Source organism: Diuraphis noxia, unplaced genomic scaffold (assembly GCF_037042655.1).
Source record: "Diuraphis noxia isolate RWA-SAM2 unplaced genomic scaffold, SU_Dnox_SAM2 contig0001, whole genome shotgun sequence".
Classification (NCBI taxonomy): Eukaryota; Metazoa; Arthropoda; class Insecta; order Hemiptera; family Aphididae; genus Diuraphis; species Diuraphis noxia.
The window spans coordinates 13,237,610-13,263,642 of record NW_028301711.1 but is presented as its reverse complement, the minus strand read 5'-3'; the positions used below and the strand labels follow the sequence as shown (position 1 = coordinate 13,263,642).

Here is a 26,033-nt window from a genome sequence, read left to right as displayed (position 1 = left end):
TACACATCCTTGCGCAAAAAATGTGTTGCAAAATTTTTTTTCTGTGTTGCAAATTGTTGCAAATTATTTGCAAAAATATGATATTGGTTTGGGGACGATACGACAAAGTCGGGGTGCAACGTGAATTTGGCACCCCGAACGAATTTTATTTTTCTTGGCGTAAAAAAATGTGTTGCAAATTTTTTTTTCTGTGTTGCAAATTGTTGCAAATTTTTTTTTCTGTGTTGCAAATTGTTGCAAATTATTTGCAAAAATATGATATTGGTTTGGGGACGATACGACAAAGTCGGGGTGTCAACGTGAACTTGGCACCCCGAAACATGTTTTATTGTGGGGGTTGTAAAACCATGTTGCAAATTTTTTTTCCGGTGTTGCAATTTGTTGCAAATTATTTGCAAAAATATGATATTGGTTTGGGGACGATACGACAAAGTCGGGGTGCCAACTTCACGTACGTGGCCAATATAGATTGACCATGGAAGAATCTAATTAATGAAAATAAAACGAACTGTTAAAGGTATATATTTAAGTACAATGTTTCTTAACAGTTAAAGGGTGTGCTGTGAAATTTTAAATGTATACATTCAGACATTTTTTGATTTTAATTTTTTTATTTCATTATCCAACTTTATTTTAAAACTGATGAGACAGATTGAACTGTTTGAGTCAACGCTATTTCATGCAATCGAATAAAATGTTGTTCAATATGCTTCAATTTCAAATTTTGGGGGTAGTTTCCGATATAAAAGTGAATATCCTTGGTACATTATAAAGGTCAAAAGTAAACATTTTCCAACAGTTTTCAAAAAAATCAAGAAAAACAAAAAAATAGTGACAGAAAAACGGGAATTTTTATGCAAAACCAGTTTTCGACCAAATCGACCAATTTTATATGGTTGTAATTCAAAAACTAATCACTGTAAATAGTTGAAATTTTTACCAAATGTTTATGCTAGTGTTATCTATATACGGTTTAATTTTCATAAACTTTTGATTTTTTTTTGAGTTATTTATAGACTACTGAAATTTTCGATTTTTATGAGAATTTTATTTTGAAGTGTCGGTAAAAAAATGTTGGATGACCCAAAAAACTTGATAATTTAATACAAGGTTCCTTATAAAATTTTTTGTGTTTATAACTAAGGATTAAAAATACAACATTAAGTTTTCCATAAGTATTCCTTCAAGTAGCTATAGAGAAAACTCGAAGCATCATTATACGAAAAATTTTAGGTGCGTTTGAATTTTAAATTTTTACGAAATCGCATAACGATAACGATTTATCCTCAAACCAGGTATATGTATATCAGTATATCTATGATAATATAAGGTATTATGAATTATGATAACTATAAGCAATGTTTTTGGAAAAATTGATTAACCATGCCTTTAAAAATGCGTCCTAATTGAAAAATAAAATATTTGTTTCAAAATAGAATATATGACAATATTTAAATATAATATATCCTAGACTGACAAATCATCTCCGTTCAGAATCGTTTTTCGTATACAATGATACCTATCATTGCATTCAAATTTAACCTACCCTAATCAGAGGTCCACCCAACCCCTAATGTACAGCAGAGTGACATCCACTTAACCGGTTTTAGATTCTGAGCGGAGCGATGAATGTATTGATTTTACCATGATGTGTGTGTTTTTTTGTGTCTGTCAATACGTTTTGGGGCAGTAAAAGTGCTTCGATTTTTGACTTCAGTACCTCGTTTGATCAGAAAGTGAATCTAGTTGGTACTTTGGGGGGGGGGGGGGTCAAAGTAAAAAATTATTAATACTTTTCTAAATATTCGAGAAATACAAACTAAAAATTAAGGGAAAAACGGGAAATTTTACGCACAATCAGTTTTTTACAAAATCGATTTTGGTTTTTGATGTAACTTTAAAACAAATGACCATAGATACATGAAAATTTCAATGAATGTTTATATAAGTATGTTCTATCCACCATGAAATTTTTAAAAATTTTCGACTTAACCTAACTTTCGAAGGAGGTTGATATAGGCAATTTAACATGATGACATTAAAGTCACTTGTAAGTGTGTGAAAAGTAAATGCACAGAAGTGTGTGTGAGTTTGATATCGTTTTCAGTCAAAATTTCCTAGAAGCCATCCGTCGTCGACATTAAACATCGTAAATAATGTACAAATTGTGCGGGTCATAAAATACTCGTATATTGCTGTCAATGATAATTAATTTTAGTATTTTTTCTTATTGTAGTATATATGTACCTAGATATATTTTTTATATAATTACCATTTACCCAATCATTCGATAATTTAAAATTAATCAGAACACAACCAGTAGCATTTACTAATTGTTCATTACTTATATTATATTTTTCATGTTTTTTTTTTACTTTGAAATCACACATTCAAACACGTACACCATAATACATGTGTAAAAAAAAGGTGCTCTGAAGAAGATGAGTGATGTCGCTTGAGTGAACGATCTACTAAAACTTGTAAAAACTCAGTGGCGCCGAACTCAATTTTTATAGGTGGGGCAAAGTACAAAAATTAATACCCACGACCCACCCCTGCACCCAGATGGCCCCACTACTTACTCTTTCGCAACGTAAAAGGTCATAAACTTTTTCTAACATGTTCTCCCCTTCAAATACGTTTATTCTGTACTCACCCAAAATGGAAAAATCATATTGCGTTGCTCCGTGCTACCAATTTGACAAGGATTGACAATAACAGTGTATATCAAATGTAGCCAATATATGTTATTATAACAGACAAACAGGGAAATGCCATGTTTACTTAAATTTTAATTTCTTATAAAATAGAGCAGATAAGTTAAAATATACAGTGTTTAATATATGTAAGTAAATATACAGTTGTTATTTAATTTGTATTATTTATTTAATAGTTATTGGAAGAAGAATGGAAGAATTGAAGGAGGATGAAGGATGAAATAATTTAGTATTGATAGCAAAGGTTCTAATGGCCTGTAATGCTAAAAAACAAATAAATGTAATAGTTATTTATTAATCAGTTTTTTAGATTAAACACTTTGTTTTAACAATTTAACTTTAATAAAGTAAATTTATAATGATTGTTTGTTTAAAATTGTAGAGTATGAAGCGAATATTTTTATAACTTCATCTGTGTTTACTGGAACATCCCTCTCGCATGTTATCAACATTAGTCCTTCTAATCTATCTTCACTCACAGTACTTCTTAATCGGTTTTTGATTAATTTCAATTTTGAAAATGCTCGCTCTGGACTAGCACTTGAAACTGGAAGCGTTAATATTATAGTTAAAGCAATATAAATATTTGGAAAAACATCTTTAAGTCCTGTAGAATGACACACTGCATAAATAGTACTAATGGTTTTTTGATCTTCATCAGCTGTTTCAATTTCTTCTTCATATTCTTTTTTTTCTTCTTCTTCTGTGTCATAATGTAAAATATCATTCTCATGAAGTTTTTGGGGAAGTTTTATTAGGTTATCAAAACTAAAATATACACTACAAAACTGTAGATATTCTTTTCTAAGAATGTCAGCTGAACAAAACTTCCCATAAATACTACCAAATGCATTAAATGCATCCACAGGTAAACTAGAAGAAAGTTTTTCAACTTCTCTTAAGCGTTTTCTTTGAAAAAGTGATATGTCTTTATACAATGGTGAAAGATTTTCATTGAAACGTTCACTTATTTGTGTTATCAAAATATCTAAAATTACAATGTACGTTTTTATTCTAAAATGATCAATAGGGTCAATAATGTTTTCATCTGATGCTGATTCGCCAACCATTTTTTTTATGCGTTTTATTCTCGTTGAAACAATAGGAGTAAAAGAATAATCATTTTGTTTAGATTGAATAAATTTATTTATTTGATCAATTAAATTTTCAAATTTAATATCATTTCGAAGATTTTTAATTCTAGTAAGTATATTTTGTACATAGTTAACCGCAGCTAATAAGTCAATATTTTTCTTTTGAAGGAATTTACTAAGTGGACTGGTCATATCAAATATTTTTATAAACAACATTTCAGTCAAAACAAAACGCTCTGATAATAAATACTCCATTAAGCCATTAGCTTTTACACTGCAGACACGATGAGAGGCATCGTCACTTTCTAGACTATGTAAAGTATCAATTATAGCATCAAACGTATCAAAAGTAGTTTGTAGTGCAGATGCATGTGATGACCTACGAGTCGTTTCAACTCTCTTTAATTGTCTTAACGGTGTTCCTGGATAATTTTTTTTTTGGTAACTAGAATAAAGATTAACACGGTGTTTGCTACTTCCAATAAAGTCGTATAGCATTTCTAAGTTGCCAAATAAATCACGTGCCTCAATAAAACAACTTACTGCATCAACAATCACTAAATTAAAGCGATGAGCCCAACACCACACATAAGTAGCACATTATACAATTAAAAATGTTGATTTACAATTAATAAGAAGTAACAACTAATAACCAATAAACCAACAACAAAGAGCAATCGGTGAACCGAACACGTAAAAATTATTTGACGGATAAGATAAAAATAGCTCATTGATACCATCCACATTTCTGATATCATTATCAATTATCATAAACAACAAACGTCGATATATTTTAGTGTCAGTCGTGGGTATGACATAGATATTTTTATTTTACTCCATAATATATAAGATATGACATGGGCACACTACTAATTTTATATAAAGTTGTTGACTGTTGTCAAGGGGAATTCCTTTGGCCGTGCTGCCGTGGTGTATAATGTGCACGTTGCAAACAAACGAAAGAACATTAACCATAATAATATTATTTGTCAGTTTTATCACAGTCTAAAAATATTTTTCATATAATAGTGCGTCGTCGCAGACGTATACCGTATGGCGTACGTCCGTAGTCCGTACACATAAGTACATAACAATATGATATGATGGCGCGACTGGAGTTATTGGATTTCGAGATAATTTTAGATTACGGCCAACGATAAATAATCCCACAATACCTACATAAAACATAATATTCAACCTAACTATCAGTAGGTATATGGGCAAATATTTTGGCTTTTACTTTTATCCATTTCTAAACCATACGTAGAGGTAACCGTAATTCGTAATAACTCGTATAAAATGTCACATAAATAATATTATTAATATTATTACACTTTCATAAAAATTTGTTTATACATATTGCATAATATAATGTACAACCGTATACAGTAACCGACTGACACAACTACACAAGCTACTAATATTATGGTAACAGTTTATATCTATGATTAGTTACAGTAATACTGACATACTGTAATAATGCAATAGATACCTAGGTTCTAGCCTTCTAGGTATTCATAACTGTAATATAGGGTTCGGCGCCACTGTAAAAAACTTATTACCTAGGTAAGTCTGCGAGGTTATAAACTATGTATGGTATTATATTATGATATAATAATTAATTGAAATATATATGCATACTTACACCTTAATATATAATTTGAATATACTTAACGTTAATATACACTCACATAAATGTACATAATTTATATAATATAATAGAAATTATTGAAAAAAAATGATGCAATCAAAATATACATAAATGTAATCTGGTTAGTCACGTAAACGTCGGTTTCTATCAATTCTCGAATCTATTAGCTAGGTAATAATTTCATTTTGGTTTCAAAATAATTATCATCTCTATAAATCTTTTTATATAATATACCTGTAAACATACACCAATAAAAAAAAATTACGATTGTTATTATTACCAATACTTATTAAATTGTATTTTAAACATTAAAAGTTACCTTTAGGTGTCCATATTATAAAATAACAAAACAATCTTTGAGTTATTTGTAATTGACCTGTACCACCAGGCGCCTACGGGGGGAAGCAGTTGGCCTAGGATGGCAATACGAAACCCCAGAGTACACGTAACCAAAGAACAGATGTACACGGAACGGGTGGCCCTTTTTTTATATAAATAATACTTCACAATATAATACTTGATGCGCCATAATACACAATATAATCAGTTCAACAATACAATAAGTGGTGCGCCTAGCGCATAATACACGATAAAATAATACAATCGATGTGTGGGCGCCCAACTAATAAATAATAACAATGATATAAAAATTAGATTGACCAAATACGCGTGATCATACAAATATAATGGTTAATGATCAATTCGATCAGTACGTAATACGTAAATAATAATCAATAATGATAATACGAATGACAAATTGACAACAGTGAAATAATAAGTATAAATGATAATATAATTTGATATCACCCGATATGAGATGGATACAATGTTGCCAATTGAATTGCCAGTGTGTTTGCAATGTGCATAATCGACGGCAGTCTCCACCGATGGGCAGTCCCTATTTTTAGTACATTTTGCTACTACACTCTTTTATTTTTTTTTTTTAAACATATCTAGACAATGTTGTAAGTAGTAAACATACACTTTTTTTGTTATTGTTACAGTACACAACTCACTTACTTAATTTGAACCAATTATTGAAATTTGTTATCCTTTTGTAGATACTGCTATAAAATAATATATGATGCTATAATTATAATATTACAATGTATTCTTGCAGGTGTTGACTAAATATAAATAAAAATATCAAGTTTTGTAACTAATCATAATACTTTTTTTATATTGTAATTTTAAAACAATATTATTATCTTATAAAAGAAATTTAACTTGTCAAACTTAAACATAAATTATATTTATACAATTAAAAACGTACACTTTGTTTACTATCTGATTTTTTTATAGAAGTTTCTGAATCAGCTTCATAAAATACTCCTTGATACCAACTTTGTTTTTCTGCCATCGGATGAGCTTTGTCATGCCTTTTTTTTAAATTTAACCAATACAAAACTGCTTCACGTGGATCAAATTCACTTAATGTGCACATATTTATTTTAACATGGAGGCAATTTTTAATTGTTTCAGGTGCTAGGCTGGATCTATGATGGAATTTGAGAATATTGTAGTAGGATATTAATCTCTCTACATCTGCACTATGTGGTTTTATAGCTAAAATACGTGCCTGTTAACATGGTATATAAAAGTAATTAATAAGTTATAATTAATATAGTTATATATAGTTAATTAATAATTAACTATAAAGTAAAACATTTAAATATAATTATTTTAACATACTATTGATATGGCAAGAGATTCCCAGTCTTCACATTTCAAAACAACTTTCAATAAATCAAGTGAAATATTTTTATTTTCAATATAACAACTAGCTGTTGCTTCACGATACGAAGAAAGAAAATTAAGCAATGGATAATCAAGCAAATTATGGAATGACATTTTTTCAACTGAATGTCTGAAACATTTTCATTTAATATTTTCAAAAGTTTTAAATCATCCCATTCTAAAGAATTAAATCTATCTTCTAAAAAGTTAAGAATTGATGCATATGTTTCATTTTTTATTGCTTCAAAAGATTTTCTGTCATTTATATATAAGTGATGAATTTTGCGTCTGTGTGATTTGCTACTTTGAGTTGTTTTAAATATATCTATACCATTTAATTTGTAATGTCCAATACTGGCATCAAAGCAAATACTCTCATTACTAAATTTTTCTATCCAACCTCCAGGAAGTGCTGATTTTTGGAGTAACCCTATTCTATTTTTTAAAAGATTAAGTTGATCTTCTATATCAAACATTAAAATATTATCACCTTAAATTAATTTTTGGAATCTAGAATACAAGTATCCAAGATCAGTAACAAGGCATAATAATTTATGTTTATCAAAATCTGTGAGAAATTTCAGATAACCAGCACAAATGCGTTCCTGATCAGTCTTATCTTTGATTTGTTTGAGAAAGTAATGAACTAATATCCTCCAATTTATTAAAATTGCGTAAAGTAAACCATAAGTGAACTCAGCCCAGCGGACTTCATAATATTTTGGTAATCTAATAAAACTTATGTTATTATCATTTGCTATTTGTTGTAATTCTTTAGAGCGGAGTCCTGAACGATGAAAATATGTTGATATTGATGAACATAATTCAATTTTTTTTTTTTATTTCAATGACATTTGATGTCATATTCTCCCACGCTAGAGCACTGCGATGAACAGCACACCATATTTTTATTAGGGGGCATTTGTCATTTTGTTTATCAACATTAAACATACTCCAAATTCCATTTTTAGAACCTGTGTTAATAGAAGCTCCATCAGTTACAATGGATGAACAAATTTTATGAAAATCGATCCATGGCATAAAACGTTCAATACATTTTTTTATTGCATTATAATAACCACCTGCACCTTTTGACTACGGTTCTTCAAATCCTATAAATATAAGTTCAACATTTGCTTCAGCAGTTATAATTTTTGCCATCACATGTATATTATCAACTTGTGTCCTATCTACTGAGCCATCAACTCTAAGTGAGATTGCTAAGCATGTTTTTAACTTGGTTTGAATCCGTTGAAAATCTGAATTCACAATACAATTCAACATCTCTTTATGGTTACTTGGAGTAATACACAATAAATCTCCTTCATTAACAGTAAATTTAACACAAGGTTTATTTATATCCAATGATTGACGTTTCATGAAAGCAATTTCACGAGATGGCCATGAACAAGCGCTAAGAGTTCCTCTCATAGCATCGTTGAAAACAGTGCCCATGAATTTAGCAATTTGAAGTGCTCTTTTAAAATTTTGATTCGAAAAAATTTTATCTAAAGGTGCACATTGAGTGAGATCAACTTTAGCCAAAGTACGTAAGTGGTCTACTTTTACAGATTCAGTGTGTTCAATTGATGTTAAATGAGCTTCTAAAATAGCAGTTCTAGGAACTGTTCCACCCTCACTACAAATAGAAGGAATTTTATTGCGCAGTTTGGTGTGTTTTAAAACTGTATTTTGATTTCTTAAGCAAATTTTACATCGAATTAACTTTCTACCTTTACCAATAACAGAACTTATTTTTTCAAAACAAGGATTTAATTGAATAAATGAGTAATCCTGATTTGTTCCAAAAAAAGCATTAGAAACTTCATCATAATTATCACCATTAGTCTGAGAAACATTACTAGAAACACACTCTATTAAATTACCATCACAACTGCCATCGACACTATCATTATCATCACCTAATTTAAATTACCAAAAATGAAATTAATTGTTAGTATAAGGCATAAGCATATACAATAGGTTAGGTTACTATATTTCTGTTGTTTAAATCAGCCAAGTTATCTTCATCTTCTATCATACCCAAATCATCAAGCCCTTGGACATCAGGTTCATCAATCAGGCTCTATGTTGTTTGTGATACACATATTGTGCAGCACTATACAAGCATTTATAATAGAAGATGCTTTCTCTGGTTTGTAGTGTAAGGTCCTATCTTTTAAAAAGCATCTAAAAAATTTATAAACATGTTAGTTAAAATTAGGTGAAAAAATAAATTTTAAAAGATCTTACCTAAATCGCATTTTTAATACTCCATTGCAGCGTTCAATTACGCTCCTGGTTGACATTTGCTTTTTATTATAGTATTCCTCGTCTTCAGTGGTAGGATTTGATATTGGTGTTAGCAGCCATTGACGCAAAGGGTATCCTGAATCACCTGATAATATATTATTAAATTAATAATAATACAATAAATTATATCTATTAATAAGGACATATCACTTATGATAAATTGTATTTACCTAATAAATAAAAATCATTATAATTGCGTCTGTGCAATTCTTGCAATATTGGTAACACAGAACTGTTGTTCCATACATGAATATCGTGAGTACTGCCCGGGAATAGTGCATTAACATTCAATATCTTTAACTTAGAATCACAAATCTAAAGAATAAATTATTAATATATAATTATAGGTAATATAAACATTATAATAAATATCTTTATTTATTTGTATGGTTTATGAGCACATTTTCACTAAGCCATGCATAATATTAAAACAGTACAATGCACATAGTTAATCTATAAAAAATAATTACATAAGGTTATTTGCATGTTTTATCAATTTAAATAAAATAAAATTGCATGCAAATTTAAAATATAACATTAAAATGTAATAGAACATTACCAATTGGACGTTGATTGAATGATATCCTTTGCGGTTTACATATATATACTCTGGATGCTGGTTTTCATCCAAGTTTAAATTTGATGAAGGAGGTGTTATTGCTACGTGCGTACAGTCAATACAGCCAATAACGCCAGGAAATCCTGTATCTCTGTAAAAACTAGATAGTACAAAATTATTAAAAATATCCTCAAATTTGCCAAATAAAAAAAAAAAATTTAATTACCCGTTACGGATATTGGTAAGTTCATTAACATTTTTTGGAAATTTAACCCAAAGGTTAAATATTTCGGGTAGATTAAGTGCAGCCACGACCTCACTTATGCAACGGGATACTGTTGGTTGTGATAGAGCCATAAATCGGCTATTACCAATAGGGGACTGGTATGAGCCCGTAGCCAAAAAATTCAAAGTTACAAAAATCTAAATAATAAATAAATCATAATTTATAACAATATATACCTAATAATAATAAATTAACTGAAATCAGGAAAAAAAATAAAACAAAATCGCCTTCAAGTAGAATAATGAATGTGTACTTACTTTAGTATTCAAATCAATTGCAGACGAACGATTGTTTGAAACTATATGTGGTCTTAATAGGTCAATCAATTCTTTAACAACGTCTTTTGTGAGTTTAAAGTTTTTTACAAATAAACGATCTGACAATGTAAAAGGATCTGTCACATTGTCTGGATTTCGAGTCTATCTTTCATAATATATATTATGATTTTCGTGTTCCTCGACGTTATTAATGACAAACAACATTGCCATATCATCAAAATTAGCTATTCTAAATAGTATACAGGGTGATTTTTTTATCATGAACCAGTTAATATCTCGGTAAGTATTAGGAATTTTAAAATAATTTTTTTTTTAAACTTTCTAGGTTTTACTATTTCACACTGTGTTACAATTTTCATAATTTTAACTACCTCCCTTATTAGATAAAACACTATCAACTTTAGATTTTCAAATGGTAATACCTATTTTTAATAACGAAAATCTATAAACATACTGAAAAAAATAATTTTAACGTTTACAGAATTTTATTTGAGTAATTAGTTTGCGACTTATTAATGCTTAAATATTCGTTCAATTTGCTGCTACTGGGCAATTTTACAAACCCAACAGTAAAAACCAGAAGTCAAAATGAAATTTTATCTCAATTTAACAATACCCATAACGGTCATTATCGATAATAACAAGATAGATAAACAATACCAATAAAAAAAAAAAAAAAAAAAAAAAAAAAGGTGTCTTATCATCACTCCCACCCGAACGCCAAGTGTCGGTGAACGACTAGCCAGCAGAAGCGCAGCTGTATCAGCTATAAAGTATAAAAATAACATTTTAACATTTTACACTTTACCATCATGGTTACAAAATATATCACTGGTTACTGATTCCTGGTATACGATCTTATCACGTATTAGTAGATAGACGATAATAAATGTCGGTAAACCGTTTCTGAAAACATGTGGTTAATCGTTATTCGTTAATGTTAGTTTTCCATTATCAAGTATGGAATATTAATTATAAATTAATTACTATTCTTTGACTGTTTAACCAAAGAAAACGTTTTAAGTAAATACTATGTTATGTCGTTATGTGTATTATTTAAAATATAAATTTAAAGGTTAAGCCAATTATTCCAATGCATACCATACCACGAATAATGATACGTATCTTAATTCGTGATGCATACCTGTTATATTTTTTGATCGTGTTTTAATGTTGTATTTTGGTTAACAAATTTGAATTTAATTAAAAATATACCTCTTTCCAATCAGTAATATTATAAGGTATTTGGGAATCAGATTTCGTACTTTGCCGACACCTTATTTGTATAATTTATTGGTAAGTTCAATCCAAATTTAATATATTAGAATTTTATTTATTTTTTTATTAAATGATTTATACATATTATTGACAAATAATAACCATGGTTCAAATATTTTAATTTTATTTCAGTGGCAATTAGTAGAGTTTATATGATTAATCAAAAAATACAATGAACTATATGACTAGAAAGCTTAATTTGACCAGCAATTAATGCAAATTTACATTGCTTGCTACTGGTATCCGATGACTATAAATTAATATGGAATAAAAGAATAAAATATCCATATTTCTTTACATATTATATTTTAATCTTTAAACAATCTAAACAAATTATTATGTAAGTATGAATTTTTTTTATAAAATAAATAATTTGATATTTATCATAATTTTTGCTTATATTTTAGAAAATTAATTTTGTTTTCTTTCAAATTTCAATTGCAATTTGTAGTACTAACTTTTAATTCAAATATTTATAACAAGATTGGATGAACAAATACAATTTGTTATTGTGGTTAGTCACAGCATAGTACATCTCAACTGATAACTTAATAAGTATGGATAAACAATTTTTTTATACAATAAATCATTTCTATAAATAACTTAATGTTTTTTTTTCAGTTTCATTCAGATGAAAAAAGAAAACAGCGCAGCATCAAGACCGCAACTACTTCTATATTTGTAACATTTGTTGATTGTCACATTAATTGTTAATTTTATGTTTAAATAATTAAGTTAAGTTAAGTTATTGATTTACTATTTTCTATAATTAGGGCTATGGAGTTTTTATTAACCTAAATTGGTAAATTGAAAATTTTTTTTGAATACGGTAGTGCCAGTTTTACGTAATATTAAAAGATTTTTATATCATAAAATATTAATTAAAAATTAACATAATTTCAAAAATAAGTGTAAAATTGAATAATTTTTTAAAACATCCATAGCCCTAAAAATATGTTGCAATCTAGAGTAGATAATACATATAAAGTATGTTTAATGTTCATTTAATTTTTATTAATTTATCTAGGGTAGTGGACATGTTAAGTGTTAATATTTTTTATTAGTTATGACCTTACCCAAATCCTGCAATAACTTGCACTACGGAAATTTGTTCATACTCTAGTAAAATTATTGATAACTAATGTGTTTATTTCCTTAGATAATTTAGTAATGAATTAATGTCCATTATTTGTCTATTCACACACAACTACACAAGTTATTTTTAATATGAAATGCAAATTATACACTATATAAAAAAAATATCCCTGAATATTTAATATTTATAAATGGAAAGTCGGGTAGGCACTATGAACAACAGGCCCTGGGCCTATAGCCTCGCATCAGATTGACTCACTTCCTCAATGCACAAAACATGTAATCAAAATGACTTACCTATTCTATTTTTTTTTTTTTTAGTATACACAGATTGATTTGTAATTATTTATTTTTAATGAAATGAAAACCTTAAATGACAGGAGCTTTGTAAACATATTATATAACTTAAAAAAAAAAAAAAAAGGAATGTGTGAATAGACCTTTAACTACTTTAGTCTTGGCTCTAAATCTTGAATCCAAGTACATAAATAATACATTTTTATCTGCATATTTATAAATTATTTTTCTAAATACCTAGAAATTGTTGATTTACTTTGTTTTAAAATGAATATATGTTATCTGTTTAGTATAATCATTTACTGTAGAAATTAAGATACACCATACTGTTTTTAAAAAATATTTATTTTGTAATTTACTCGTCAATCTGATATAGAAATATAAATTATATTAAATAAACACATATGTATTATGTATAATTAACAAATAATAAACTTAAATAAATTAACAAAATATACAACATAATATCTTCTTAACATAAAGCATTGGGTTTTCCAAATTTATTTAATTTTAGTTATCTAAGTTACATACCTATATGTATACCTACATATCAATATAAAACATAATTGATTTAATGATGAATATGACATGTTTCACACACATAAAAAAGATAAAGGTACCTATCTATCTCATACATTTATAGTACTATTGGTTTTTCACATTTTATCTGTTCTCCGTTGAGTTAACATCTCACAGAGTTACTTTTAAATATATTACTTTTCTGTTAAATATAAATACTACAATGTTCTACTCTATACCTGAAAAAATGGATATGTGGTCATGCTTCATCGAATGTGGAAAAAATAAAAGGAAGGCCGCTTTATTGTACAGCCAACGATTTGGGCTTGAGAGGCCATTTATAAATATTAAATATTCAGGGATATTTTTTTTATATAGTGTATAATTTGCATTTCATATTAAAAATAACTTGTGTAGTTGTGTGTGAATAGACAAATAATGGACATTAATTCATTACTAAATTATCTAAGGAAATAAACACATTAGTTATCAATAATTTTACTAGAGTATGAACAAATTTCCGTAGTGCAAGTTATTGCAGGATTTGGGTAAGGTCATAACTAATAAAAAATATTAACACTTAACATGTCCACTACCCTAGATAAATTAATAAAAATTAAATGAACATTAAACATACTTTATATGTATTATCTACTCTAGATTGCAACATATTTTTAGGGCTATGGATGTTTTAAAAAATTATTCAATTTTACACTTATTTTTGAAATTATGTTAATTTTTAATTAATATTTTATGATATAAAAATCTTTTAATATTACGTAAAACTGGCACTACCGTATTCAAAAAAAATTTTCAATTTACCAATTTAGGTTAATAAAAACTCCATAGCCCTAATTATAGAAAATAGTAAATCAATAACTTAACTTAACTTAATTATTTAAACATAAAATTAACAATTAATGTGACAATCAACAAATGTTACAAATATAGAAGTAGTTGCGGTCTTGATGCTGCGCTGTTTTCTTTTTTCATCTGAATGAAACTGAAAAAAAAACATTAAGTTATTTATAGAAATGATTTATTGTATAAAAAAATTGTTTATCCATACTTATTAAGTTATCAGTTGAGATGTACTATGCTGTGACTAACCACAATAACAAATTGTATTTGTTCATCCAATCTTGTTATAAATATTTGAATTAAAAGTTAGTACTACAAATTGCAATTGAAATTTGAAAGAAAACAAAATTAATTTTCTAAAATATAAGCAAAAATTATGATAAATATCAAATTATTTATTTTATAAAAAAATTCATACTTACATAATAATTTGTTTAGATTGTTTAAAGATTAAAATATAATATGTAAAGAAATATGGATATTTTATTCTTTTATTCCATATTAATTTATAGTCATCGGATACCAGTAGCAAGCAATGTAAATTTGCATTAATTGCTGGTCAAATTAAGCTTTCTAGTCATATAGTTCATTGTATTTTTTGATTAATCATATAAACTCTACTAATTGCCACTGAAATAAAATTAAAATATTTGAACCATGGTTATTATTTGTCAATAATATGTATAAATCATTTAATAAAAAAATAAATAAAATTCTAATATATTAAATTTGGATTGAACTTACCAATAAATTATACAAATAAGGTGTCGGCAAAGTACGAAATCTGATTCCCAAATACCTTATAATATTACTGATTGGAAAGAGGTATATTTTTAATTAAATTCAAATTTGTTAACCAAAATACAACATTAAAACACGATCAAAAAATATAACAGGTATGCATCACGAATTAAGATACGTATCATTATTCGTGGTATGGTATGCATTGGAATAATTGGCTTAACCTTTAAATTTATATTTTAAATAATACATATAACGACATAACATAGTATTTACTTAAAACGTTTTCTTTGGTTAAACAGTCAAAGAATAGTAATTAATTTATAATTAATATTCCATACTTGATAATGGAAAACTAACATTAACGAATAACGATTAACCACATGTTTTCAGAAACGGTTTACCGACATTTATTATCGTCTATCTACTAATACGTGATAAGATCGTATACCAGGAATCAGTAACCAGTGATATATTTTGTAACCATGATGGTAAAGTGTAAAATGTTAAAATGTTATTTTTATACTTTATAGCTGATACAGCTGCGCTTCTGCTGGCTAGTCGTTCACCGACACTTGGCGTTCGGGTGGGAGTGATGATAAGACACCTTTTTTTTTTTTTTTTTTTTTTTTTTTATTGGTATTGTTTATCTATCTTGTTATTATCGATAATGACCGTTATGGGTATTGTTAAATTGAGATAAAATTTCATTTTGACTTCTGGTTTTTACTGTTGGGTTTGTAAAATTGCCCAGTAGCAGCAAATTGAACGAATATTTAAGCATTAATAAGTCGCAAACTAATTACTCAAATAAAATTCTGTAAACGTTAAAATTATTTTTTTCAGTATGTTTATAGATTTTCGTTATTAAAAATAGGTATTACCATTTGAAAATCTAAAGTTGATAGTGTTTTATCTAATAAGGGAGGTAGTTAAAATTATGAAAATTGTAACACAGTGTAAAATAGTAAAACCTAGAAAGTTTAAAAAAAAAATTATTTTAAAATTCCTAATACTTACCGAGATATTAACTGGTTCATGATAAAAAAATCACCCTGTATATAGAGCAGAATAATAAAAAACAAGTAATGACTACCTAATAATGCATTAATACACTAATGACACAAACATAATTACAAATTACAATATTCAAAACTGATAAGGTTTTAGTAATTAGTATGAATACAATATGATACGATTAAAGATAATTATTATCATGCGATATAGGCTAGTCACCGACTTTCTACCCATTCGACTAATAGTCGAATGTTTTTCGTTCGACTAAAGTCATACCATAATTCAAGAATACCAATTATTTATTTTCATGCGATAAAATTTTTATCGCATGCGACAAAGTTTATCACGATTTCAAGAATTGGCCCCCAGGTGGCGTCGTCGGTCGGTACGTTTGGTTGTGAATAAAGTTAATCATTTTACTTTTTTAGATATTAATAATTATTCATCTAAGTACTATTACAACAATTTTAGTTTTTACTACACACTTGAAAATTTGCTACTGCACACTTGAAATTTGCTACTGCACACTGTGTGTACTACTGCACACAAAAATAGGGACTGCCGATGGGGATTCCCAAGTTAACAGTTTGAAAAGGTACCACAGCCAAAATATGACATTGGAACTGGTAAGGAGATAGGATACAACTTCACAGTATATTCAATAGATCACTCGGACGTAGGATACGGCCGCCACTCACGACTGATAGTCGGACGCCACGTACTCCGGATTACTCGTGTCCACGAGTACACAAGTGGAGCAAAAGGCCGGAGTCGTAGGCCATGTACACGTGAAACCTGCGCACGAATACGCACACGCGTAGCAAAAACGACGATGTAAAATAATAATAAAGAAAAAAAAAACGACTCGACGTAAACGGCCGGCACGGCGATATGTATAACAAAAAATGGTCGACGGCAAGAAATACCAAAGATGGGCGCATACGGCCGGTATGGCGGCATTCCGGACGTAACGGCCGGATCGGCGGATACGAACAAAAAAAAACACAAACAAAGGCGACACGAGACGTATCGTGCGACCGTCACGAGAGAACAACGGACGCCGCTGCTCGTACGAGGTGGCTGTCCGAAGCTGTATCGTACAGACAGGAGGGGGAATGGCCGAGCCCGCTGAGTTATCAAGTCCAAAGTTCGACTACACGACAAGACGATAACTCGAGCGGTTCGTATATCTTGAACAGACCCATAACTTGAAAATAGTACTTGTCACTTCGTTTTAATTGTAGATTACATCGACTGTCTAGTGTTGCAAACTTTAATTTTCCAGTTTCTATTGCTTCTTTTGGAGTCAATTGTTTGATTGAAGATGGACATTTAATTTCAATTATACCGTCATTATCTAATAGCTCTAGACTAGTACTCTAGAATAGGACTAGCTGCTAAAAATGGTAGTTTTTCATAAATGAAAAGACCAGAATCTTGAATTTTGAATCTTGTTAATTTTTCAAACTCTGTCTTTGCAAAGGGTTCATATTCAATACCATATCTTGTATGTTCATTACCATAAAACGTTTTGTATAACATCGATTTTATTGTATTAGCTCTAGACGTCGACGGTCAAAGTTTACAAATGGTTCCAAAATGCGAGGCAGTTAAACGAATTCGTCTTTCTTTGTGCCATAATAATTCATATTCCGATTGAAGTGAAGTCGATTTTTCAATTAATTTTATTTCATTACTATTTTTTATAATTTTATTCTTCATAAATTCCATTTTTTTTTTTCGTAAACATCATCATCCATATCCAATTCTTCACAATTGCCATAGTCTTTATCTGCAGGTATGTTAATTTTAGTATCACGTCTCCTACTTGGTTCAAACGCAAGTTTTCTTTTCATTTTACATATTTTCATCGTCTGTTTTCTACTTATAAAACGTTTGGTAAAATCACCTGGACTTACGTTGCATATTTTTTTGTGTAAAATACTAATAGATTTTGGACCTGCATTATACGACAACACTGCAGCCGTACATCGCGCTTGATACGAACCTTTATGAGAAAAATGTATTCTCTTGCCACCTACATATTTAGCAACAACACTATTATAACCTTCGACTGAATTATTGTTTACATTATAAATTAAACTCACGGAATGATGGGCTAATACATTTCTTGCTGACAATATATCAGCCCAAAGTCCAGATTGTTCCATTTCTAGAACATGATTTTTAATATTTTTTTCATTTTTGTTTTTGCAAAAATATGTAGCGCAATTTACATGATTTCCAAAAACGTGATACGGTCCATTCATAATATCATATTTTAATAAATTAACTTTTTCAATATGTGTTCCATTACTTTCTTTTCTAAATTCTATTGCCTTAGTAACTGCACAACGGAGCTTTTGTAAATTGTTTCGCAAAATATTTCGTTGGTTTACGGGCAAAACTTTTCCACTGCTACATTTTCTTTTTCCCGCAATATCACGCATTCTATTAATATAGTTGCGTAAGACATGGTTTCTACATTCTATTTTTTTAATCATCATTACTGGACCGTAAGGTTTAGCGAGTTGTAATTGTTTACTAACACTACTATCACCATTCACCATCACCAATCATCTTTCACATATGATACAGTACTTATTGCGAACACTCATAAATAAACATTTTTTTGTTCTATACCCGATAATTGACGCTACACCCGACGAAGCATTGTAATTGGTTTTATACGATCTTTTTGACCAGGCACCATCAGCAACAACAGTCACTAATGCACGGCCTTGGTCATCTACTTCTCCATTTTGTATGGCAAGTTTTGCTTCCTCGATTTCAGCTACTTTAATTTCGTCTAATGACGCATCAAATAAATGGCTATAAACTTTCTCGTGGTATTTTTGATATGAATTATTAGCATAACAAGGCGAAGGCATATCTAGTACGGCCGTAAATTCTTCTAATTGAGAATATCCTTGTCCAGTATTAATGGTGGCTGAAGTGATTGCCATATTAATATCAAGACCTGCTCTATCAGGATCTTCAGAATATATATTTTCAACAATTCCACATACTAAACATTTGAAAACAATAATGCTAAAAACTCCATTTCTTTTTTCATTGATTATCATCATATTTTCTGAGAATGAACATTCGAAACCTTTATGTTTAACACTTTTAATTGATTAAAAAAAATATGAAACATCGATGATTCTTCTACCACTCAAAAAGTATCTACAATTTAAAAAAAAAGTGGGTTAGTGGATGTCGATCTGCTGTACAGCTGTATATAGTTTACAAGTGGGTTACTGAAATGGATGGTATTAAATTTAAATTCATTGATATAATATCATTGTATACGAAAAACGATTCTGAGTAGAGACGGTGTGTCAGTCTAGGATATGCTATAATAAATAAATAATATTATTATTATTTAAAACAAAATATAGGTGCCTATATAAAAATATAAATTCCATATTAATCAAATCAGATCCATTATGTACCCGACTCACTCAGTCATTCATAGTAGATATATACAATTTATTATTAAAAAAAATAGCTGTTTGTATAGTTTTTAGATTTTTTTTGCAGTAGAATTAACTACTTACGTGAAACCTTGTTTTTAAGTTTCAATCCTTAACTATACAATTTAAACGTTTTATCAATTTTTAACAACTAGATTTTATAAATTTTCAATTAAATAAATTTTGTCAACATTTGAACTTTAAATGGTTATATAAAAATATGTGCTTATGTATTTTAAATATTTTCCAACTGCTATTATATCAACTTATAGGGAACCTTGTATTAAATTTACAAGTTTTATGACCCAATGAATATAATTTTATCGACATTTATAGAAAGAATAAACAACTAAACAAACGGAAAATTTCAAATGTATTTTATCAATCATAGAAAATGCCAGTATAAACATTCAGTGAAAATTTCATATATGTCTACGGTAATTTGTTTTAGAGTAAACTAATATCTAAAATCGATTTTTTTTTAAATTGATTTTGCGTAAAAATTCCCGCTTTTCCTTCATTTTTTTTTTTTGTTTTTCCCGGTACTTTTGAAAACTACTGCAAATTTAAAATTTGGAACAGGAAAAGCTACTGTAGTTAAAAATCGAAGTATTATTTTGAAAACTTATCGTGTATACACATCAGACACAAAAAAAAAAATATATAAAAACACACATCATTGTAAAATCAATACATTCATCGCTCCACTCAGAATCTAAAACTTGTAAGGAATAGTCTGGAATAGACACATATAATATGGTTTCAAAGATCTATATTATAGGTTAGCTATAAATATTTTTAAAATGGCACCATGTCTCAAAAATGTTATTATAAGTATTAAGGTTAGTTGTTGAGCTTTCCTTTTTGAATTTTATAAAAAATATAAATGTTGTCAAAAACTAACGTTGAGTAAAGATTTTAGTAAAAATGCATTAAAAGTAATTAAATATAGGCACATGAAAAATTTGAGTGTAAATCGACAATAAATTGCGTCTGAAGTAATGATTTTGATTACATTTTTCGAAATCATAAATATTTACATATTATTTCAATTTAGAATTAAAATAATAATATAGAATATCACACTACATGAACTTACTCATCATTTTTCGAGGTGTTGTTTACATCATCATTACTTGATATCTCTAATAACGCTGTTTCATCTTCTATTCGGTATGATACATTACTAGTCGAAGGTTGACTATCAACTGTATCGTTCACGGTACCAATATCAAAACTCTAAAATATAACATGATAAACAGTGAAATGTAATATTATAACTTTTGGTACATACATTTTATAAATTATTTACCAAAAATGAAAATAATTTTATTTAATGAATGAATATCCAATGTCTAACTTAAAAATTCATATAAAATTAATTTGACTCAACGGTAAGTAATTTTTTTTTTTTGTCAAAGGCAAAACACTTCTGAAATTCTTGTGTCAAGTTTTCAAATCTTAGATATAAATGAAGTGTTTTTCATGATCTTCTAATTTTAAAATACCTTTCAAATCAAAATTTAAAATTCCCAGTTGTTTTCAAAAGCGCTAGGAGAAACAAAAAAAAAAAATAATAATAAGAAAAAACGGTAATTGCTATGTAAAATCGATTTTGGGATTTGATGTAACTTTAAAACAAATTACCATAGATACATTTAATTTTTTTAATTTTTATATTAGTTTATATATTTATATAATTTATATATTAGCATTTGCTATACACCATAACAATTTTCAAAATATTTTCACTTATTTTGTGCTGTTTACGGAAATTTCAGTTTTCAGTTTTAAAATTTTTTTTTTTCTATAAATGTCTATACTGCTTTTTATTCATTGGTGAAAAAGCTTAAAAATATAATACAAGGTTCCTGTTATATTGTTACAGTGGTAATTAAAAATTATTAAAAAAACATAGTCACTATACTTTTTTTATAAGCATTTTAAGTTCGAATTTTTACAAAGTACGTTAAAATCACGCAAATTATTTTGAGTTAGAAATTCATTAAAATTTACCTATTTAAATCTAAGATTTAAAAATTCAATAGATGATTCTTCAAAAATTTGCCTACTTTTATCAAATAAAAAATGTTTACGGAGTCAAATTAAATTTTTATGTGTTTGAATTTAAAATTTTTGTAACAATATTGAATATTCACTCAATTTCTCTTGTACCAATGTTTTATTTTGTTGTAATTCAAAAACGAATAACTGAAATTTACATGAAAAAACGAAAATTGAAATTTACACCATATATTTATTTTCTATATTCCTGTACTAGATAATATTTTTAAAATATTTCAACTCTTTTTAAGTCATTTATAGATATTTTAAATTTATTTGGTTTTATATTTTACACAATTTGTTCCTTAGATAAAGTATACAAAATTATTTTGTTAAAATATCCTAGACTGACAAATCGTCTGAATCGTTTATCGTATACAATGTTATGGTATCATTGAATTTAAATTTAATACCATCCGTTACAGTGACCTACATGTAATCTATGTACATCAGAGCGACATCCACTTACCTATCCAATTTTGTTTTTGTTTTTCTTAATGCGTGGGAAACAATTGGAATTATTTTATTTTAGACCTCCCTTAAAATACCAACTGTATTCATATTCCAACCAGAAAATGTTCTGGTGTATAAAATCGTAGGAATTTTACTGCCCCAAAAGGTAATGATAGATACACACAAAACACAAATATCATTGTAAAATCAATATGTGTCATTTATCGCTCACGAGGCATGAAAAACATCGCTGTACTATTATAACCAACTTAGTAACTTCTTGTACAAACAATCATACATGTCCAAACAAATAATATAAATTTACAACACAATATAATATTATAAAAATTAACTTACCACGGTCTTTTGGTTGAGATTCATATTTCCTCTGATTTTTTTATGCTTGCTTAACAAGGTTCTTTTTTTGCCGTACCTCCAGTCCTTTTGAAACATAACGACTCACTGATTAACATTTGATGCTATTATTGCATAAACAAACTAAAAATTAAGGGGGAAACGGGAAATTGGACGCACACTCAGTTTTCGACAAAATCGATTTTGATTTTTGATGTAACTTTAAAACAAATGACCATTGATACATGAAATTTTCACTGAATGTTTATATAAGTATATTATTTTATCCACCATGCAATTTTAAAAAATGTTCAACTTAAGTTGAACTATTCATAGGCATATGCAATTTTCGATCATTATTAGTTTTTTTTAAATTAATATTGATAAAAACTTATTTTTTGGGTATAAAATCTTGAAAATTTAATACAATACTCTTAACATATTTTTGCAGCAGCAGTTAAAAAATAAAATAAATTAATATCCACAATTTTTTTTTATAAGCATTAAAATTTTGATTTTTGACAATATACGTAAAAATCAAAATATTCGCAAATTGTTTTATGCTAGAAATTCATAAAAAATTTTCTTTTTAAATCTAAGATTTGAAAATTTAATACAAGATTTCTTACAAATTTTTCAATCTTTATCACAAAAAAAATGTCCACCGGAAATTCAAATTAAATTTTTATTAGCATTTAAATTTCAAATATTGACAAAAATTCGTCAGAACTATGAATATTTGCAAATTATTTTGCAGTTCAAAATTCAATTGAAAAATAAAATATTTGTTTCAAAATAGAATATATGACAATATTTAAATATAATATATCCTAGACTGACAAATCATCTCCGTTCAGAATCGTTTTTCGTATACAATGATACCTATCATTGCATTCAAATCTAACCTACCCTAGTCAGAGGTCCACCCCACCACCTAATGTACAGCAGAGCGACATCCACTTACCCTATTTTTTGTTATTTTACGTTTGGAATTGTATTTAAAATATTTTACATTTACTTTTTAGGAGGAAACAATCCATCAATTATTCCTACGGGAAATGCTTTACGTTTACTAAAATCACGTAAAATTGCTTCTGAAAAAAGAAATAAAGATGCTCTTACTGCTATTGCACTTATGAAAAAAAAAAACGAATATAAAGATATTATTCGAAATGTGGGTTGTGACCCATTTTTTATTTATTATTACAATCAAGAGCAAATCCATATGTATCGAGAATATTCTAAATCTGTTATACATCCTCAGATAATAATAGATGCAACTGGATCAATTGTAAAGAATTTTATGAAATTTGGACTTGAAAAAACAATTGTTACTACTGATCTAAATAAAATATTGAAAGATGCACTAATTGATTTGCCAAAAACGACATTGGACACATTTAAAGATTTTGATGATCAACTCAGCATTGATATTGATTTAATAAAAAATTTGGTGAGCATATATTGTTTACTTCTGAGTCTATAAAATGTCATAATTAACGTTTATGTTATGTGTACTTTTAGAAATGTTTTATGGTCATCAATATAAGAGGGATGGTAAAAATTAGCGAGAATTTGACAACAGTTATCCCTAAAATAATGAACAAGGATGTACAAGTTATGTACAGTGCATTTGGTAGAGAGACAAATGGCATAAAAAAATTAAACTTTTCAGAGACGAACACATATAAGTACTTACTAGGTAATTCTTTTAGCCTTTTATGTTTATAATAACAGTGGTAGCATCACTTAAGTTATAATTTGTCTAATGGTAACTAATTTTCTTTTTTATAAACAACTCATTTTGTCAAGTGCTTGTCAACAAATTTCCGGAAGTAAGAGAGAAAGAGTTTGCAGCTACACTTAGTCGTTGGTTTTCTGGAGCAAAAGACAGGGATGGAGGAAAAAAAGAAAGAAAGGCTAAGAAAAACATATCTTTGACTTAAAATTAATATTGTATTATCTCATTAAATAAATGAACACAAGAAACATGTATAAATCTATATTTATATTTAACAATTTTATGGTAAACCTTTTAATTTAATTTAATGTATAAATAATGTGGGATATTGGGGTGAGATTTAGGTTGGACAATCATCATAAGACTATAAAGTATCAGTTGGAATAGTAAAAACTATTCACATTTTCAAGTATTTGGCCAACTATATTTCACTATAGCCTATACTATAACAGCATTTACCAGGAGTGCACTTTATACAGTATAATGATCTTACCAAAGGTTAATCTTTTTAACTTTTAAATTTAACTAGTTAGTTAATTATCTAATAAACTTAATAACTTAACTAGTTAAAGATTCCATAGAAATAACCTAGCCTTTTCCAGTTAATTTTAAAAACAATTCTATACGTTAACATCTTATTTATGCATTATATTAATATATTGTATAACTGTAATTAACTAAATTATTAATTAAATAACTACAGATAATATGTAATAATATGGGATTGGGTAGTATGCATTTTTGACAAAATATTTAGTTACTTCTTATACTACACTACTAAGCTATAATGTGTGATCCTGCAGGTGGTAATTAAAAATAAATAAATAAACTTTTTTAATCTAATTCAGTTAATATTAGGTACTTAGCCAGTATTGACTATCGGTGCTTAGCCAATACTGGAATGTCAGTACTTGGCCAGTATGAAGGCCAGTACTGGTAAAGCGTTATCATCCCAGACATATGACAGTACTGGTGCCAGCACTGGCTGCCAGTAGCGCGCCAGTAATAGCCAGTACTGGCGCAGTGTTGCGCCTGTTGTGAATTTTCGATTGGGTGATGTGTGAGTTGTGAGTTATGCGAATTCTGAGCTAAGGCCAGCCCTTATCTCTTGTAGTTGGCCCATCACCATCACACAACGAGCTTGACAGTCTTGGAAAGTACTTGTGTAAAACATTTGTTTTGTTTAAATTTAAATGTGTTAATAATATTATATTCAGTATTATTTTCGTAAGTATAAACCAATTTAGAACCTAGGTATATTATTACATTTAAATATTGTATTATATAATATTTAATATTATTTAGGATATTTATTATAGAAATATAGAAATTTGTTGTTGTTGATCTGTTTTTTTCGGGAAAACCCATGTAACGACATATGTCTCTGCCGCCGCCGCCACCGCCTCGCCGCACGCCGCACTGCTGTTGTGCTATCGTGTACCGAGTACTGACCACTGACGCGCTGAAGCAATAAACGAGTAAACCGCTCTTGTAATTTT

The 26,033-nt window shown here is 28.2% G+C and overlaps 1 protein-coding gene and 1 pseudogene across 1 annotated transcript; both read right to left on the bottom strand.

The window, feature by feature from the left end:
• Window positions 1-8,294: 8,294 nt before the first annotated feature.
• LOC149059785 (uncharacterized) lies at window positions 8,295-10,458 on the bottom strand (annotated as a pseudogene).
• An 8,561-nt stretch (window positions 10,459-19,019) lies between these two features.
• LOC149059784 (uncharacterized) lies at window positions 19,020-22,892 on the bottom strand. Its single transcript, XM_089226107.1, has 3 exons — window positions 22,797-22,892; window positions 21,022-21,161; window positions 19,020-19,572 (listed from the first exon to the last, which is right to left on the bottom strand). The coding sequence occupies exons 1-3, from the start codon at window positions 22,890-22,892 to the stop codon at window positions 19,020-19,022; spliced, it is 789 nt and encodes a 262-aa protein (XP_089082233.1).
• Window positions 22,893-26,033: the final 3,141 nt, after the last annotated feature.

Bases quoted from the DNA above. Each gene is read 5' to 3' on its own strand.
- LOC149059784 (XM_089226107.1), bottom strand. From the start codon at position 22,892: ATGTTTCAAAAGGACTGGAGGTACGGCAAAAAAAGAACCTTGTTAAGC. The intron at 21,162-22,796 runs GTAAGTTAATTT...GTTATATTTTAG, and splicing joins ATCTCAACCAAAAGACCGTG to AGTTTTGATATTGGTACCGT. The intron at 19,573-21,021 runs GTAAGTTCATGT...ATCAATTAAAAG, and splicing joins AACACCTCGAAAAATGATGA to TGTTAAACATAAAGGTTTCG.